Source organism: Molothrus aeneus, chromosome 4 (assembly GCF_037042795.1).
Source record: "Molothrus aeneus isolate 106 chromosome 4, BPBGC_Maene_1.0, whole genome shotgun sequence".
NCBI classification, from domain to species: Eukaryota; Metazoa; Chordata; class Aves; order Passeriformes; family Icteridae; genus Molothrus; species Molothrus aeneus.
Genome location: NC_089649.1, coordinates 27,230,143 through 27,249,441, shown reverse-complemented (window position 1 = coordinate 27,249,441; position 19,299 = coordinate 27,230,143). Strand labels below are relative to the sequence as shown.

The window sequence follows — 19,299 nt, the reverse complement described above, 5'->3', positions numbered from 1 at the left end:
AGTCTCAGATGTTCATGACTAAACAATGGGAAAAATGCATAAAAATAGCATAGAGGGTAATTTTCTGGACTGTGTCTGTGGAAAGGGATACATGAAAAGCTGAAGATAGTAAAGATTATCATAGCATGAAGACATGTAACTTTAGGAGCTCCTCTGAAGTCTACAGCATCATTGTGCCAGCTTTAGTGCATACCACAGGAGACATTACTGGCACTTACAGAGCTGTGCATATCTGCCAAGAAATACTCGACACCCGATTTCATCTTTAGTTCTGAGGCTAATTTTAGAGATGGGGAGGGTGTGTTGGATCAGCTCTCCAGCTTGTTGTACAATCAAGCTGCTGAAGCAATGTGGTAGGAGGAAAAGTTTGCTGTCTCAGAGCAGGTGCACAAGCAATGTGGGAGTTTTTTTCTGGTTGCTTTGGCATCTATGTGGTAATTTCTGGGCTTTGTTGTTCCAGGTCATTACTCAGTGAAATATTTTGCTCCTTGTAAAAGAGTTTTTCCCTGTGACATTTTATCTGTTGTAGACAGTTAGAAAATGGAGAGTGAAGCTGAAAAAAGTTAGAAGAAAAATCCTGGTACTGCTTAGTAGAGCGTACTTTTGGCTTCATATTCAATTAAAAATATGGACATATGTTTAAGTGAAATTTTAAAAGGAAATATAATAAAGATTTATGAAGCTTAATCTAATGGGACCCAACAGCTAAACATTTAGTTTTGTGGAAATTATTGTTGACTCCAGTATTATGCTTCCCATGTGTCTGTCTCATGTTGTGAGTGTTCTCTAGAATACTAAAGGCAGGGGCTAGTGTTCAGTGTTCTGAATTTTCGTGAAGTCATAACAATCCTCTATGTAAAGCTTATTATTTACAATTAGTCTTTCTATATTGCCCCTAGAGGGATTTTGAAACTAATGCTTTCAATACATGTGTTTCAGATACAGGAGTTTGGAAAATAGGAAAATGAAAGCCTTTGAAGTTTGGCTTGGTCTGACTGCAGCTTACATTATGGTACATATAACAAACACAGGACCTTTGCAAAGTGTTTATCAACTGTTGGTTTAGGTCAGCTGCCACACTCTGAGGTTTGTGATATACATACATAGCTTCAAAGGCTTCAGTGCACGGCACAGCAGGACTGAAACGGGTCAAGCACCAGCTGTTCCTGGCCTCAGCAGGTAATACAGGGACAGAGAGGCCTCAGATCAGGTCAACAGATGTCTGTCTTCAAGGCCATGTAATTTTTTTTATTCCCTGCAAGAGCCATACTTGATGCCCATACGTGTGACTGAAAGCATCTTCCACTTGTGCTCCAGATGATGCTAGTAGTGTGATCTTCAATGAAGCTGGTGTCTTTTCTCTTCCCTTCCCTTCCCTTCCCTTCTCTTCTCTTCTCTTCTCTTCTCTTCTCTTCTCTTCTCTTCTCTTCTCTTCTCTTCTCTTCTCTTCTCTTCTCTTCTCTTCTCTTCTCTTCTCTTCTCTTCTCTTCTCTTCTCTTCTCTTCTCTTCTCTTCTCCTTCTCTTCTCTTCTCTTCTCTTCTCTTCTCTTCTCTTCTCTTCTCTTCTCTTCTCTTCTCTTCTCTTCTCTTCTCTTCTCTTTCTCTTCTCTTCTCTTCTCTTCTCTTCTCTTCTCTTCTCTTCTCTTCTCTTCTCTTCTCTTCTCTTCTCTTCTCTTCTCTTCTCTTCTCTTCTCTTCTCTTCTCTTCTCTTCTCTTCTCTTCTCTTCTCTTCTCTTCTCTTCTCTTCTCTTCTCTTCTCTTCTCTTCTCTTCTCTTCTCTTCTCTTCTCTTCTCTTCTTCTTCTTCTCTTCTCTTCTCTTCTCTTCTCTTCTCTTCTCTTCTCTTCTCTTCTCTTCTCTTCTCTTCTCTTCTCTTCTCTTCTCTTCTCTTCTCTTCTCTTCTCTTCTCTTCTCTTCTCTTCTCTTCTCTTCTCTTCTCTTCTCTTCTCTTCTCTTCTCTTCTCTTCTCTTCTCTTCTCTTCTCTTCTCTTCTCTTCTCTTCTCTTCTCTTCTCTTCTCTTCTCTTCTCTTCTCTTCTCTTCTCTTCTCTTCTCTTCTCTTCTCTTCTCTTCTCTTCTCTTCTCTTCTCTTCTCTTCTCTTCTCTTCTCTTCTCTTCTCTTCTCTTCTCTTCTCTTCTCTTCTCTTCTCTTCTCTTCTCTTCTCTTCTCTTCTCTTCTCTTCTTTCCACTCTGCTTTCTGCTCTGTTTTTCTCTCTTTTCTCTTCTGGACACTTTGAAAGTATCATCTAGGTAGTGGTCACTGGAGTCCTCTCCTACTTTCTCTCTGTGTAGAAGTGTTTGTGTTGGGAGTGCTCAAAAGCATTTGTTAAGGATTTGAAACCTACAGTTTAGTGCAAAACAGTTCTGTTTCAGAAGAATGTGCTACTTTCTCAAAGAAAGCATTGCTTGTAGAGTAGGGTGTTTCTTGAATCCTGTTACTGCAGAGGTCTATGGGGAAGAGCAGAAGTTAATTTCCTCATGTGGGACATTTAGAAAAGCAGGTAGAAAAGTTATAGCCCTTATACATTACTACAGTGGAATGCACAGAGCGTGGGTCTGCCTCTCTGCAGTAGTGCCCTTGTAAGGAAAACACAGAGATACTTGGACATCCCCAGATGCCATCACACCAGGGTTCAGCTGCATGGGAGCATTATGGCAGGTGCTGCATTCCTGGGCATTAGCTGGGCTGCAGACCTGGCTGCATGAGTGCTCTTGGCCCATGGCAAAGTGAGGTGAGGTGCATTACCTAAAAGGCCTTTCATGTTAGCTTACAGATGTTGTGCGCAGGGGGTTTGAGCTCAGGTTCCTGCTGGCCAGCCCTGCCCCTGCTCCAGGTGTGTGGGAGAGCAGTGCCTGGCTCTGTTTGGCTGCAGCTGCTCAGTGTGAGGCACTGTGAGCTCAGGACAGCAGTGCTCCCACCAAGTGTAAGCCAGTGCCCCTCCAAAATCATTCCTCACAGCCAGACACAATGGTAACAACCATGATGTTAAGACAATACAGGATTTCAAACTCAAATAACTAGTAACATTTAGCTAACCTTCAACTTGTCTCTTAGCTGCTAGCTGGATGTGCCAAGCCCTCCCACCTCCAAAAACATTTGTGGATTTTTCACTTGCCTCTATATTTCTTCACGTAAGGGGAGTTTGGAACTATTTCTTTCAGCTTCTTTAAAGCTGTTTCTGTTTTAGTCTCACCTACATCAGACATCTTTGTAGTATTCCTGGGTTCTGGATATGAATAATTTTGTTTTGCTTATACTGAGCTTCTTTAGGTTCATTTCCTCACATCAACTACTTCTCCAGATGAGACAGCAAAGAAGCCAGTTCTCGAAAATGAATTAGCACTGTCGTCCCCATAAGCCTGCCTGGAAAGAGAAGAAAAAGCCTTGCCCTTTCTGCTTTTCTTTGTTTCTCACTGGAGAATACAGAGAGCAATTAGTGGTCTTGTAACTCTTATTTTCTTGGAAAACAGAGGAGAAAATGGATGTTAGATCCACTCAGGTCATGAACTAGGATTTACCCTCAGTTTTATAAATCTTCAAAAGAATTTGTGTCATCTTATCTGTCTGCTTCCTCCTCTGTCTCCAAGGGTTGTTGTATTCCAAAGAGTCACAAAAGGTAGTATTTTATCACACAGGGATGGGCAAAACCCAGCCTAGAGAGCACCAGCAACCGCTGGCAGTTCTGTGCTCAGAGAATTCACAGAATCTCTAGGCTAGAAGAGACTTTCAAGATCATCAAGTCCAACCCATGCTCTAACACCTCAACTAAAGCATGGCACTGAGTGCCATGTCCAGTCTTTTTTTAAACAAAGCCATTGACATCTGCTAAAGACCTCAAAGTTGTGTTTTCAGCTAGCTTATTATGGACATTTCCCTTTCTTTTTTCCCCATGGGGCTCTGCAGCCTTAGCCAGACTTGCAGGAAGCAACACTGCTTTGCTCTGCCATGGAATAGGGGGTACTTCTGTCAGTCAGTCCATGGCAAAGGGGGCATTGCCTGCTGCACAGATGTCCTAGACCAAATCCTGGTGATCTAGGATTGGTCGACATCAGGAGAGGAAACATGCTTGCACCAAATGGACTTTTTTTCTGCAAGCTCCTCTCAAATTCTAGTTTTTGTTAGTTAACCTTTTCCTGGGGTACCCTTGCTGACTCCTTGCTCCCTATTTCCCCCCTTTGTTGTTATTTGACCTGCTGTTCCACACACTGACTCAACTTGACCTAGGATTTCACTTTAGAGCTCTCTTGAATGTGCTGCTCAACTTGAAATGAGCTGAGGATCAGAGAAATTGCTCTCTTCAGCAGTGACAAAGAGCACAAATGATAAAAATGCTGATAATTTTATTTAAATCCCTTTGCAATTTTTGAAAGGCATTGGGTTGTTGCTTTTCTTTAGATGCTTTACCCCTTTTCTAAAAAAGCCTGCAGTGACTTTGGGAAGCTGCTTTTTTAGAGAACAAAAAAATTTTTATTTTTTAACATGGAATTCCTACACTTGGCCTTTGAACCACTTAGTCAGATGCAGACAGTGGAATCTGGCACCAAGGATAATCTTCTCCTGATATGGATAGGGGGGGAATGGCAATGAGAGAGGAATGCAGTGATAGCTTAATATTTAACTATTTCAGCACTGATACAAACTACAGTGAAGTACAGAGGAATCTTTTCTAGTTATAAGTCTCTAACAAATACAACAAACTTCTCAATATGCCTGTGAATTTCTGCTGCCATTGGGATCTGGATGATAAGCACCAAAAGCATAAACTTAAAGCATAACACTAGATATCAGCATAGCAAGAACAAACCCCCTTATCTATATTAAAAGACAGTTCAGCAGTTTTTCTTCTTAGCCCTTAGTGGAGCTGAAAAGATTGGAGTTAGGAAATGTTTCTCATAACAGCTATTAAAAATGTAAAGATTGGATTAAAACTGGGTTCTTTCTTTTCTCCCTTTCAGTGACTGCAAAGTCCTTAGTGCTGTAAGTGCAGTTTTGTGATCCTTGAAGCTGTTGAAAAAAGGGAAATAATAAAAGCAAAGACTAGAGGGTTTGTTATTCCTTGATATCCTTAGACTAGCATTCTTTTACAACAGTATTTCATTTGTCTTCACTTTTCTAGCACCTTTTAAAATGTATTTATGTTTATATTTAAGCATATGTGATAGGTGCTTTGTTCCTGTTGGTACTCTGGAGTTCAGTCATGAAATCTAGGAGTCTTACAAGTCTCACCTTCAATCAATCTTCCAGCAATTTTTGTTCCCAGATCTGATATGCAAGTTTCTGTTCACTCCTTGTTTTAGCTGTGTTTCCCTGAAACTCACGTGACACTCTGCACCTCCTGAATGGATGTTCATACAAAAGCAGGCAGGTCACTTTGCAGAAAACCTTCTGCAAAGGTAAATACCAAGATGCTTGATTTTGGTAAAACTTACTGAGCCTTATAACTGCCCAAGAAATGCAAGATTGGACTGTAGAGGGGTGGCATGCTGAGACTGTTGTGTCTCCCCTCATATGTAAATAGTGCTGGAGAGGGTGGCACAGTCCATCGAAGCACTTCCTCTTACTGCAGAATTGGATCTGCAGAGTTTTAAGAAATATTTTCTGGACACTGTGGGTGTCTGAACAAAAGGGTGAAATGTGCCTCTCTGTTGCCTCTTCTTTTTAGCCCAGCACATATCAATATCTTCCCTGGAGGAAAGCAGGACTTATTCTTGTTTTCTCAATCTGACTTACCTCTGGACTACCCTTACTTTTAGCTGTTTTCTACTGGTTGTGTGTGAGATCTCATTGCTGGTGGGAATTTTTTGCAATTTAACAGCTTTCAGTTGTAACTATTCAGTCAAAACATCTTTGTCCTTTTTTGTTGTTGTTTTTAGTGAATGGGAAGCTTAGTCATAATTACTTTGAGGAGTGGAATTGTACTTACAGTGCAAAATCAGTTTTTTTTCTGTAAGCCAGACAACTGCATTATTAATAGTAATAACAGTTACTAATAACATGAAGTTGCAGTCCAGGTCTTGGTTTTGTAACACCAAAACAGCAATTATTTGTTTATTGCAAACAAGCTGATATATATACATGTACTTTTTTATACTCCCAATCTCAGCAATTAGCAAGTAAAAAAAAAAAAAAGCTGTATTGCTTTCCCAAAGGTTAAAAAAGCCCAAAAGAAATCGCTCTTATTTATTATTTAATAATCACAGTTATTTAATATTTCCCCCCAGATTTGTGCATCTATGAAGAAGTTAGCTCATGAACTTTGAGAATATGGCAGTGTGGGTGTATTGGCTCACTCAGAGCTTATAAAATTCTTCAAGTAAAAGAAGCCAAGTTTCTATTTGACAAGCTTTATCAAACCATTGAAGTTAAGTGAAAAGCACACTGATACGCTATATAAAGTACACAGAAAGGGCTCGGAAAGCTTACAGAAAATAATTGTACCAAATACTTTCTCCCACGATCACCACTGAACATATTGGTTATTGTGGCAAAAAGAAGTGTACATGTGGGTTATATTTAGATTTCTGCATCTCTTATAGTAACTCTTGTTTCAAATTGAGTGCACATTCCTGTAATTAGTGCCAAGCACTGAAATGACTCTATTAAAACACTACAACACATTCTTCTAGAAGTTAGTAAAAAAAGTGTTTGGAAAGGACTCTCAGGGAATTTTTTTAAAAATAGTTTTGCGGAGCTTTAATTATAGGCAGATATATCAACTTGAATTTGGAGAATTCTTGTATGTGTGCACAGATGTAACTCAGGCTTATAGAAAACAGTGCATTAGAAGTGGTACTTGAAGAAGTAAACTGAAGTAGTTTACAAGATAAGTTGCTAATATTTTTTGCAGTATTTTCCATAAACAAGGACTGTGACAGACTGAGAAGAGAGTGTGCAGGAACATGTACCTTAAAACTGTGACCTCTGAGTATCCTACAAACCTTCGAGCATGGCAGAGAGTTTCCTTCATGCTCTTTGCCACAGTGCTCATTTAAAACCTTGTAATTAACTCCCTGTGAACCTGTGGTCTGAGCCTTTGGTGCTTGCTGTGCTGTGCTCAGAAGTTCTGAAGCTGACTTGTTCTCCACAGCACAGAAAACAAACAGTATCTCCTTCCCTTGGCACAGTCTGAGGTGAGGAAGGCAAGGTGGTGCTCCCAGGGTGTGCAGCATAGATGTGCTTGTTCAACTGCCCCACCTGCATAATTCAGGGTGAACAATGGATTTATATATTTGTGCATAGATGTTCTGCAAGGAAATGATTGGCCTGGGTTGTGGGGACTGTGCACATTTATAAATTTTCTTTCATGTTAAAGCTCAAGGTTTTAAAGCAAAACAGCCCAGGTGAAATGCAGCAGCAAAAATGCTATTTACAATCAAGGTATCTTTCAAAATTAACAGTCCTCTAATACCCAGCCTTAAATCTGAAGCTGTTTTGAGCATTAATATCCTAGACTGCAAATATACATAATCAAAAATATGCAAAGGACTAAAAAGAAAACAAGAGAAAGGGAGACTTAGTGATTCAAATAATGACTATTATATTTGGGAGTTCATTGGCTTCCTACACATTTTGAGCTTTTTCACTATTTGTTTTTGTTATATAAATTTTTTATTCAAGACCTCTAGCCTAGAATAGTACTTTAAAAATACATTGGAGTTTGCTTATTTTGTCCTAATATCAACTTTTTTTTTTTCCTTTTCTATCTTTTGGCTTTAGAGGAGCTCTTGTAGCAGTGCTATTTTCATGTTGACCTAGTGCAAAAGAAGTTCCTTCTTAACCTTAGATTTGATTTTCTGAAAACAAGAGTCCTTTCAGTTATCTTAATTCTTCTTGTTCTCACTTGTTCTATAGAGACATTAATAGTTATTTTAGCACTGCAAATGGAAAACATGCCAAGTTTTTAATAGATAAGACAATTACAAATACCTTAGGTGTCAGAGGTGCCTATAAAATCTGAGGACATGTCTGAAACACATTACTACTGTTATGAATTATGCATTAGACCTGCCTCTAAAAGAGGAATTTTCCAAGACAGCTCTATTCAGTGCAATCTGTTTATCTCTGGCTGACAGCTGTCCATCAGGCAAGAAATCTGCTTGAAACTTACACAAAGTGGCACAGCATTTTCAGAAATACATGGGAGTCTTTGTAGCCACCTGACTTTGGCAGCCATCACTCCCACAAAGAGCTCATAAATTTCAGGTTGTCCTGGATGCTGAATGTCTAATAACCTCTGGGCCCCTTAATCACTGAGAGCTGTTCCTTCTCCTCCAGCTGGGAACAGCAGCTGAAGCACAGGCTGTGCTGGAAAGCAAAAAGTATAATTACAGTTGAATTCCAGCTTCCACTAGAGCTCCTCCCTCTCAACTCCCAGTACAACCCTGATAATTGTTTTGGGAGCTCTAATCCTTTGCAGATTGATGGATGTACCTTCAGCTGTATTTCAAAGGTTAAGTGCTCGTGGGGCCTCTTCCAAGTGCTGCTGCCTCCTGTCGAGGTTCTCCTGTAAATGTCTGTGGAAGGCTTGTGTGAGGACTTTCATGTGGCTTTATTTCATTGAGAAACCACTGTCTCTGAAAATGTATTTGGAGAACAACAGTGGGCATCAAGGTTAAAGCTTTCCCCCCTGGTTAAAAAAGGGCTTTCATTCAAAGAGCTTTTAGGAGATTTGAAATCACCTTTTACAGTGCTTAGGTAAATGTTACACCACAAATCATAAATCACGTAGGCATAAAGTTTATGAGACTTTGTGTTGAATATAATTAAATGTATTGAAATCTCCAGGAAAAGCACAATGCCAGAGCTGCTCTGCTGGTTTTTGTTAGAGATAAATTAGTGACCCACTTCCTTATCTCATTCATTTTTTCTCACAGTTCCACGCCAGCCTGGAGTGAGCAATAATCTCTTTGAAATACTTGAAATTGAACGAGGGATTACAGCTGATGAATTTGAAGCAAATGATGACCCAGGTAAAGGCCATGCCTCCTATTTAGGATCTAAGGTTTATGATTTTTTGAGATTTCTTGGTAGTTAATACATTTTTCAGGACTCTTATATCTTATGCCCCTCTTTTAATCTATGCTTTATAAAATCATGTAAAATCAACCTTCTTCTATATGAACCTTACACTTTTATTTCCTAAAAAAAAGTCACCACAAAAATAGCATGAATTGTTGATAATACAAGAGTCCTTTTTATTGTTTTAGTATTTTTGTAGATTATTTTCCTAGAGTTCCTTCTTCTATATTTAATTTTCATACTTACTTGCTAGTGTCAGCCACATGGGAAATTGAAAACCAAAACAATCTGAATAATTTCTGGGTTTATTTTGTGACCTCCTGCTCTGTTCTGCCAGGTGTGCTGGTGCACAGCTGTGATTTTGACAGTGGACTGTGTGGATGGATCAAGGACAAAGATGATGACTTGCACTGGGAACCAGTGAGAGATGTATCAGGTAAGTGATCTGTGTACAATCACATCCTGCAGTTGAAGAACCACCAAGGCTTGAGGTTGATGACAGTTCTGCTTGAGGGCAAATTACACAGCTTCTGTTCCCTTTGGTTCTGGGGTATATTTCACACTGATGCCTCTTCTGGGTATAAAGAAAAAAATTGAGGATTCCCAATGTGAAAGAGCAATTGAAAATTTACACTTTTATCATAGCTGACATCTTTAAAATAGGAATCTCTGTGAAGGAGTAGTAAATGTAGTCAGCAAAAGTTTGTCTTAACGCAATCTGAAAAAAATGTGGACCAGAGAACAACTTTTATTTATGGTGAAACAAAGCTTGTCTTTCAAATTACCACGTAAACATATTTCCCTATCACTAGCAAAATTATAGAAGGTACTGGAAATAGTCTTTGTTTTACTGCAGATACAATGTTCAAGTTTAACCTCTCAGATTGCTGTGGCTTGGAGTAGAATTTGAGAAATTCAATCTGTATATAGGAAAAATGTTAAGTAACTGGAAGGCAGACGAGTGAAATGCTGAAACACAGAGGCTTCTGAAGAAGGGACTATTTGGGATGATAAAAAGTGACATTACCCCAAAGGTTAGAGGGGAGTGTGTAGTAGCTGCTTGCAGGAACAGGAGACTGGCATCAGCGCTGGTGCTCAGCCACAGGAAGAGCCCTTCCCTGTCCCCCAGCTGTGCTGTCCCAGGATGTGGATGTGTTTTGTCCCCTGTTGATTTTGGTGTGGCACTGCAAGGCTGCTGCCCTTGCCTGCCTGCCCTTCCCCCCCAGTGCCGGGATTAGACACACATCCCTGGCTCCCGTAATGATGGGATTACTCCGTGCCTTTGAAGCGCACAAAGCTCCCAGGATGTGTGGAAGGAAAGGAGCTCTCAGGCGGGACAGTGGCCAGGCTAGGATGAGGCAGGGTGAGGGCACTGAGAGCCATTTTCTTCATGCAGCACCCTGTCAGAGCTGTCTGGCCACTGATGGGACAGTCATTTGCCACCCCAGCAGGTGCTCTGGCACCTTTCCAGGCTGTTCGGCTGGCTCAGTGGAAGTGCTGCCTTCACTGCCTGGGCAGGGGTCCCCCCAAACCGGCTGCTCTGGTACTCCAGGAGCTCCTTGTGACACATGAAAAGCCCTGGGAATGACTGGGAAAGCAGAGCTCCTTCCTCCTGCAGATGAGAAAACAGGCAGGTGTCTGCTGCCTGCAGAGTGGTACTTAAAAAAAAAAAAATTACATGTAATTCATACCTTTTTTTGAAACAACAGATTTAAAAATACATTTTTTTCTAAGTCAATCATTCAGAGCGTATTCATTATCTGTACTCAAAAACTGTTATTTCTATATACTGAATTCCAGAACCACGATTTTTAACTGGCTCTTTTTTGTCAGACTGTTCCCCTCCATTGCTACCCAGTAGTGAGGGACAAGCTCAGCTTTTTATTTCCTGTGTATGTTCTGCTGCTGTTGACATAACCTGTTAAAACTAGTCCCTTGAAGTCACCCACCCATCCACCTACCCCCTCCAGTCTGGAATACCTCGTTGGAAGGATTTATTTTCACAGCTTGTTCCTGACTGCTTGCTTTCACCTTGCAAAGTTTGCTATAGGTTGGTTTATCAGAATCTGCATTTTGAAAGGCGCTGTGCTGAAGCATTATAAGCTTATCTTGCATGCAGAAAATGCTGATTTGAGGGGACCTTTTCCTGCAGGGGCTTGCCTACAGCTATGTTTGCTTTGTGCTTACCTAAATCTGTTTCCTATTGATTGGCTTCAGCCGCAGTAACTATCTGAAAATGATGCACTTAATAAGTCAGTACTTTCAGAGTGGTATAATTGTATCTTCAGCAAACAGGTACAGTTATTTAAACTCTATATGCTTATTTCAGCAGTTAGTGACCTTGCTGCAAAAGCAGTACATTAAAAAACAAAACAAAACAAAAAAATCCCTGAGAAAATTCCCACCAAAAGGCTTTAACAGATCCTTGGACAAATGGATCCCACTTCATGGCTAAATGTTGATCTAGGGCCCCAACAGCAGCATAATACTTTGCTTTGTTAAATCTCATTCAGACCAAAGAACTTAAAAACTTATGTAGAAGTAGTGAATTGGAGACAAGGTTGGCTTTCCTTTTAAGTGTGTGACAAGCCATGGTACATTGTAATTAAATTTTACAGCTTTTCAAGGGAAAACATTTTGACTTTCAAAGAGAAGCTATCAAAAAATAATGCTGTTTGAGTAGTTACAGGGACACAATTAAAAATATTTTTCTATCCTGTTTAACTGTGTATGTCAACAATATTACAAATCCGCAATATTTCTAAATCTTTCGTTTTAAGTAAGGAGCCTAAAAGTGCCACTTTCTTAATGAACTTAAGGTAGAGGTGGCATTTTTTAATTAAAAAAATACATAAAATCTGATCACATAAAGAAAATATATTCTTAGATTCAGTGTAAGATAAGGTTTTTGGTTGGTTTTTTTTTTTTTTTTTTTTTTTGAACCTTTTTCCCTTTGGTAATTTTAGATTTTAAAGGTTTCACCCACCTTGCAAAAGTTTTAATGCAAAGTACAAACAACTCATACAGGTCTGGGTTTTCTCTAGGATGTGAAATCTCATTTAGTGTAGTTCTGAGTGTAGGTGTGAAAGGTGCCTTTTTTCTTTCTAGGTTTAATGGATAAGATCCTTAGCTTCTCATGTTCTGAGTGTTTTCTGGAAGGCACCTTTACTTCATGCATGATAAGAGATAATAATAATAATAGGGTTTGGAATTGAGTATGTATGTTCACTGACAACTTCCTACTGTTAGAATTTGGGGTTAACAGCCATGTGGAAATCATTATTGCTTCTTGCTTTCTCTATCTACGAGATTAAGAGTTTAAATTACAGTTGAATAAAAGAGGCTATCAGGGTTGCAAATGGATATGCTTTGAGATTTACCTGGTTAACGCAGTTCCCAAACAAAAGGAAAGGGACAGAGCCACAGCTCAATTCCATTATAGCATTTATTCTGGTCTCTGTTATCTATCCAACAGCAAAACGTTGCAGCTTGAAAGGTGCATGAATTTGTACAGTAGCTTTAATGTCACTGTGGGTTTAAAATCATGCAGTGATCAAGGGGTTGTCAGAAATGACAGAATACATGAGGTTTTAGTTTTGGAGAGGGGGATATTATTTACTTTGTCAAAAAGAAATTAGATGGGCAACACCTAGCCTGGTACTAATGTAGAGAAGAGCAGCACTGTAAATCTTACCCTGTAGGAGACAGATGCACTGGTTCTGGTTCTATATGAGTTATTTTACACTCTCTGGACCTTCTTTTACCTTTATTTATTTTTAATAACTCTTGTGTGTTCAGTCCTGCAACTTAGTAGTGTTAAAAGCACCAAACCACCCGCCCAACTAACTGCTCTTTCCACTGCAGGGGGACAGTACCTCACCATCTCTGATCCCAAAGGGAAAGAAGGAAGAGTGGCACATCTTATCCTGCCCTTGGGTCACATGGCTCAGGCTGGAGATTTGTGCCTGTCCTTCAGGCATAAAGTGCCTGGGCTGCACTCTGGTGCCCTGCAAGTCTTTGTGAGGAGAACTGGTGCTCATGGCCCAGCTGTCTGGGGGAGAAATGGGGGTCATGGCTGGAGACAGACACACATAACCTTACCAGGAGCAGGCATCAAGAGTGTAAGTACTGATCCCCTTGTGTTGCTGTTTGGGTTTGGGCATGAAAAAGCTGAGGATGCTTAAATGGTGCAGCACTGCAGTGTTCATCTTGTGGGTTCAGTTTCACTCTGTTTTACTACTTTGGTCTCTGCCAATGGAATCACAATACAGATGAGAGTTATTGTGCATTTTTTAAAATTAGTTTTATGTATACAAAAAAAGAAATCCTAGCTATAGAAATATACTCATAGTATAGGCTACTCTGTCATTTCCTGAGCTGCCTGGTACAGCCCATTTTAAGGGAATCACCACATAGGAAAGAGCAGCCTCATGGACAGAGGCATACTCTATAGAGAATTCAAAAAAATGCCTGTATCAAGATTCCTCATGAACAATGTTTTGAATAATACGGTGCCATGAAATAGGAAGAATAATCCCCTGTAGATTGGTAACTGGCTAAACCAGGGCAAAGATACTGAAAATAAGTAATTTTTGGTAATGCAGGGAGATTACAAGTGCAATCACACGTGGTTTTATGCCCTTTAGCATGCCTGCAGCTGATCAGGCTGAGGAGGTGAATGATGACCTAACAATGCCCGTAACACAAAATGGTTTAGCGCAATCAAAAGAAGGGGCCTGAAGTGCCTTGGAGAATCTTTTAATACCTGGAAATTTTAGAATCGTGTGATTATACTGCTATCAAAAGCTCTATGTTATTCTTCAACCTCTGAAGGTAGTTTTTATTTCAGATCTGCAGAAGTGGCTTGGGTATTTCAGGGCTTGTTTGACTTAAATATCAGGTGCTCTGAAAAGCTCATACATATAAAGTTCATGATGGGAGCAGGCTACAAGACAGACACAAGTGTCTAGCTCTAAAATGAATATTAAGGCTGTAATTACTGCAGATAATTTTCTAGAACATTTACCTCAGCAACAGTAGCAAAGACACCTGACTTTGTTAGCTGTCAATGAATGTTGAACTGAGAATGAGGGCATTCGTAACAGGTGAACAGTATAGCTGCAATATTCTTACCCTTTTCTTCCCCCTAAATTTCTCACTTCTGGCAGTCCCCCTTTGCCCTGTCCCTTGCCTTTCCTGACCCCCTGGCAGTAGCTGTCAGCATGGGCAGCCAGGGCTGCTGACCTGGACCACTGGCACTCTTATCCAAACATCAGATACTTACCCTCTTAAGTAAGCAGGGAAGGCCTCTGCCAAAGAGAAATCAGGAAGAATGTGGAAGTTTTATTTTCTAGCTAATTAAAACCCAAAAGCAACTAAATTGTAGTGATTTTGGAGGGGCCTGCTGGAGACCTGAATTTGAATGAAGACCAGAATCTTTCATCACACTTTTTAATGAATTATTTCTGTGTAATTTTTTTCATCCCCCACTCAAATTGCTTTGTTTCTCTTTCTAGGTTATTTTCAGAGGTGAGAAAGGGAAAAGAAGAACTGGGGATATTGGACTAGATGATGTGGTCTTGAGGAGAGGACGCTGCTCTGAAGAGCATTAGCCAAGACAATGGACCAGCAGTCATCTCCTCTTGCCCTTCTCATGCAATTCCTACAGAACTTTGAAACAGAACTGCATGGAAAAGAAGAACAAGTGGGAGAGCAACAACTTCTTAGTGGTCTGCTAAGTCCAATCCCATGGAAATTTCACTTAAATACATGGAGAGCACCTCCCAGGATTGAGGAAATCAAATCTCAGGCTGGTTCTTTCTATTAATCCTTACCCCTAAATCATACATTGTATGTAATAACTTTGTTAAGTCTGGTGAGTGTTAACAGAAAGAGCACTTCTGAAAAAGGGAGAATGAATTACAAATGGTATCAAAAGAAACCTCTATCTCAGAGTTTGTGTTAACTGACAGCCATTATCATCCCATACTGCTGTCTTTCATTGATTAATTTGTGTGAGTCACATTGGATTAGTGAAAGCCTGGACCTGAGCTATGGCTTACTGCCACTGACCTTTGAAGAAAGGTTCTCATATATGAAATAGCATTTATTTTGCTGTTGCATCTGTATTAACCAAAACCAGTTAGAGAGAGTAGGCATTGCATCCTGTAATATTGCTACTGCTGTGTTTTGTGTATATGTGTATGGTTGACATATTTATGTTTTTTTAGTATTTACAGATTGTAGTTGCAGGGTAATTGGCAGCTGTACTTTGTTTTGTACAAGACAGGAGTTCAGCATCTTTTTCAATACTGCTGGTCATGCCAAATTATCAAAGTCAGTTAATGGTGCTCATTGAAAAATGCTGGTGCAGTTTTTCATGTTGTAATGTCCTGAAGGCAAAAGACCAAATGCTTGCCTGATGGAAACTGGCATCTGAAAATGCTCTACAAGTTTGCATAGAGCTCACAAGCAAGCCCTAAAGGGCTCTCAGTCCTGCAAGGAGCTCCTGGTTCAGCTGAAGCAGCCAGGAGAGGATGAACTTAGGTCTTGTAAGGTTGCGCCCATTGACAGTGCCAGGAATGATCCCTCCCACAGGTGGCACAAGCCCACACGAGGAAAAAGGGCAGCTGTGTTAACACTGTACAAACCATTCAGAACTGAAATGCCTCCAGTGCTCTTTGGCAAATGTCCATACTCTGCCCAAACTTCTGTATATAATAAGCATTTTATTCTTTAAGAACAACTATTAGCTCTAGTGGGAACTGAGTATTTATCAAAACTTTGGACTAATTTTATAGTTATGTATCATGCATGTGCTGTGCAGTTTCCCAGGGAATTCTTCTGTTTGGTTTGAAATTTTTTAAGTGGGCATCATGATCACTGCTAGCAATTCTAAAATTGACAAAGAATTGTAACATTTAAGAAAATGGCAAGAGGTTGGTAAAATGTTGTTAGTGATACAGCCTTAAAGCTTCAAAAAATACATATATAAGAAGTCAATCTCAGTTCTTTTGAATACTTAAATTCGGTGTAAAATAAATGTCAGCTGCATAGCATGTTCAGTCTTGTACCAAGTTCACAGACACAAGTTTGCAAGCCCATTAGAGGTCATATTCCAAATCCCTGTTCCTGACAAAGTACAAGTCTGAAAATATTTTTTCCCATTCAGCCCCTAGGACAAAACATGGTGTGTAGAGCAGAAATGTATGTCACCAAACAGAAATTCTCCTGCAAAACTGTATCAGCAAATATTCTGAAAAGAAAAAAAAGCAATGTGTTTGTAAACATTAAATTTAAACTATTTTGCTTTGAATATGATTATGATCTTTTTCTCTTATGTTATTTTGTGATATGTCAGAAATATCTGTGAATAGTTGAAATACCTTGTCCTTATTTTAAAGTAATCAGTAAAAGAGACTGTTACTTGCTACTAATGAGGAATCTTGTTTTCATTTTTAGACAGAAAGTCTCAATTTTCATTGCAGTGAAATGAAATAAAGGATGACAATCTCAGAGTGAAATAAATAGCTCTTATTTACCAGTTATAAAAATCAAAACACATTTCACTCTAATATGAAGAGAGCACTGTATTTATTATTCAGAAGGAGGAATGGCAATTTCCAACCTAACTTAAAGAGCAGTCTCACAGGTAATTTAAGAGCTTCTGCAATATTAGATGTCCATTTTACAAGAAGGAGCAGCTACCATAATTCCTCACTCTGATTCAACCAGCACCAACTGCTGTTAGATGCCAAGGAATATAAGATGAACACATTTTAGTCTGGTTCATCATATTACTACAGGTTTCTGAGATTAACATTCCCTGGTTAAAATGGAACCCCTATCAGAGTTTTTTTGCCATTTTTACAAATGGTCCCTAGAACCCAGAATCTGGATTAATTCAGAAGGTAGAACTGCAATAAGTACTCAGGTGACAGGGGAGGATTCAGGTCTCTGTTTTATCGATGCATTTCATTGTTACAATAAAACAGGGACTTGTAAATCCCTGTGACAGCTGCAGGACAAGACAGGAGTTCAGCAGTGGCTTTGAGCTCTGGGGGAGCTGCTGTGGCTGTAGATCACTCACCTCCAAAGCTGGTGGTGCTGTGTGGTGCCTTCTCTCAGTCTTTTGGATAGACAAGGTGAGGTCACTCAGAGGTTCTGTTGTGAGGATCCTTCTCCAGTTCTTGCTCTCCAGGTGCTTTTTAGGCAGCTCCCCCCAGCCACAGACCTCAGCCAGGACTGCCCTTTCCATATGAGCCTCAAGAAAGGGATGAAAATATGGCCTGAGGTCCTCCTATGAAGTAGATTATAGTTTTGGATTTAGTAAATAGGTAATAGAAGTTCCTGCTTAGATACTTAGGCAAGCAGAAGAAATTACACTAAATTAACATGAAAAAATTTATCAAATATTTAACCTCTTGCCAGTTTATATATGCATGTTCTTAAGACATATTCAACAAAGAGAATGAAAATAAGATTCTTTATAAATGACAGGTACTGGGATCAGTGGCAGGTGCATTTATGAATTTGCTGACATCAAAATCAGCAGAATGGAAGGGACCAAGACAAGATTTTTTTAGTTCTAGATTCCATTCTGTACAGTGCCCTTATCTCTCATCAGAGCCATGCCATTAAATCGCTAGTGAGTGATTTTAGTGAAGCCAATTCATTCTGAAGAAAAGCTTCCCTAGGTTTCCTTCAATAAATTACCTGAGACTTGGAGGTCAACATTGCTTTTACCACAGTTGGAGGTTACAATAATTGCCCTCATAAGACTCAGGTAGTCATAAGAAGACAACACTGAACAGAAGAACATTTATGACATTCATCATCCCGCTCTATTCTGCTGGAGAAAAGCTGCCACAGTAGCAGCTGCCTCCAACCCATGTGCCAGGATCCCTCTATTTAGAAGTTATTTCTCCTTACAAAGGAAGCACAGTATTTATCAGAAAGATAGCTTGATCCAAAATCTCTTGATTTCAGGAATGCATTTTTTGTGACACTCACCTTGAAAGCTGTTTATTCTGCCCTTAAAAATTTGTAACAAGAAACTATAGCTGTCTTTAAAATTGTAATTGTGAAGGTTACACATACAAAGTTATTAATTACCAAGTGAGGTCCAGTTAAATACTATACAAATTTTTGTTTATATAGATCTCTGAAACAGCAAATTATTGAAGTTTTGCTGGTGTTTAAAACACTTCCTTACCTGCTGTTTTATTCTGACATCCTGTAGTCACACAGCATTTTATGACTTCAGATTTTTCACATCAATTAAAAACAAGAAAAGAAGTTGAAAAATGCATTGGTGTAAACTTGCAACTTTAGAAAGAAATGCAAAACATTTTAATGTTAGATTTCAGTAACGATTTGAAAGATCACTGCATTAACTTTCAAAGCTTGAGGATAGTCCTTTCTCAGACCCCACCTACTGCACCAAGCAGACCTAGGGATACGTTAGGAATTACATTTGGAATGTCTGTAATGCTCCATTTGTTTAAAATGCCAACAGACCAAAGGCCATCAAGAAGCATAAAGACAAGTTTTCAACAGTACAGACTGAACCACCTCTAGATTTCAGAAACCAGCCCCATGTAAGCTTTCAGGACTGTAAGTCCATAATGAATAAAATCACACTCTAATGGCTCTGCTCTTACCAATTCTGGCAAGGAAGCCAAGATCCATCTGGCGCACGGGATAAGGATGCTTCTCTCTGTGACACAGCCAAATTCTGCTTTCCTCTGACCATGAGTTACTACAGTTCTTTCCCAGTAATTTTTTTAACTTAATACTTTGAATTTTTACCTTCTCTTCAGGCCAGGAATAGTCTTCTGTGACACTTTTCTCCCAGGTTTTAACTTGCTGTGCATTTCAGCAGCCCACATTCTCGTTTCAGACTCTTATCCTGAATACTCTTGATACATTCATTTTGAGTTTGCCAAACACCTGTAAAGACAAAGTATAGTGTGTACTCAGAGAATGATTTTACTGCATTTATATGCTACACCAGTGCTAAAATTTGAGATTGACACTCTCAACGAGTTTCAGCAAGACACCATCACTGTTTTGATACCACGGAAACAGGGGACCACATCACCTTTCCACTTGCCTTTTGTGCTGCCCCCATTTTAGGTAAAAAAATTACAGAAGTGGACTCAGCAGATTTTTTCCACTATCAGAATGGTATTCTTTATGTGGAAGCAGGATTACTGTGGAATGCAGACACTCCGGTACCAGTGTCTTTGAGCTGCAAAGAACAGAAAAAAAAGCCTTCCA

At 39.6% G+C, this 19,299-nt stretch overlaps 1 protein-coding gene across 1 annotated transcript in view; it reads left to right on the top strand.

Moving 5' to 3' along the window:
• NPNT (nephronectin) overlaps nucleotides 1–16,450 on the top strand; it is a 49,930-nt gene extending 33,480 nt beyond the window's left edge. Inside the window, exons 10-13 of the mRNA XM_066549008.1 lie at nucleotides 8,874–8,969; nucleotides 9,356–9,454; nucleotides 12,883–13,139; nucleotides 14,535–16,450. Coding sequence (XP_066405105.1) covers nucleotides 8,874–8,969; nucleotides 9,356–9,454; nucleotides 12,883–13,139; nucleotides 14,535–14,630 — 548 coding nt within the window. The 3' untranslated portion in view covers nucleotides 14,631–16,450. The remainder of the gene's footprint in view (nucleotides 1–8,873; nucleotides 8,970–9,355; nucleotides 9,455–12,882; nucleotides 13,140–14,534) is intronic.
• Nucleotides 16,451–19,299: the final 2,849 nt, after the last annotated feature.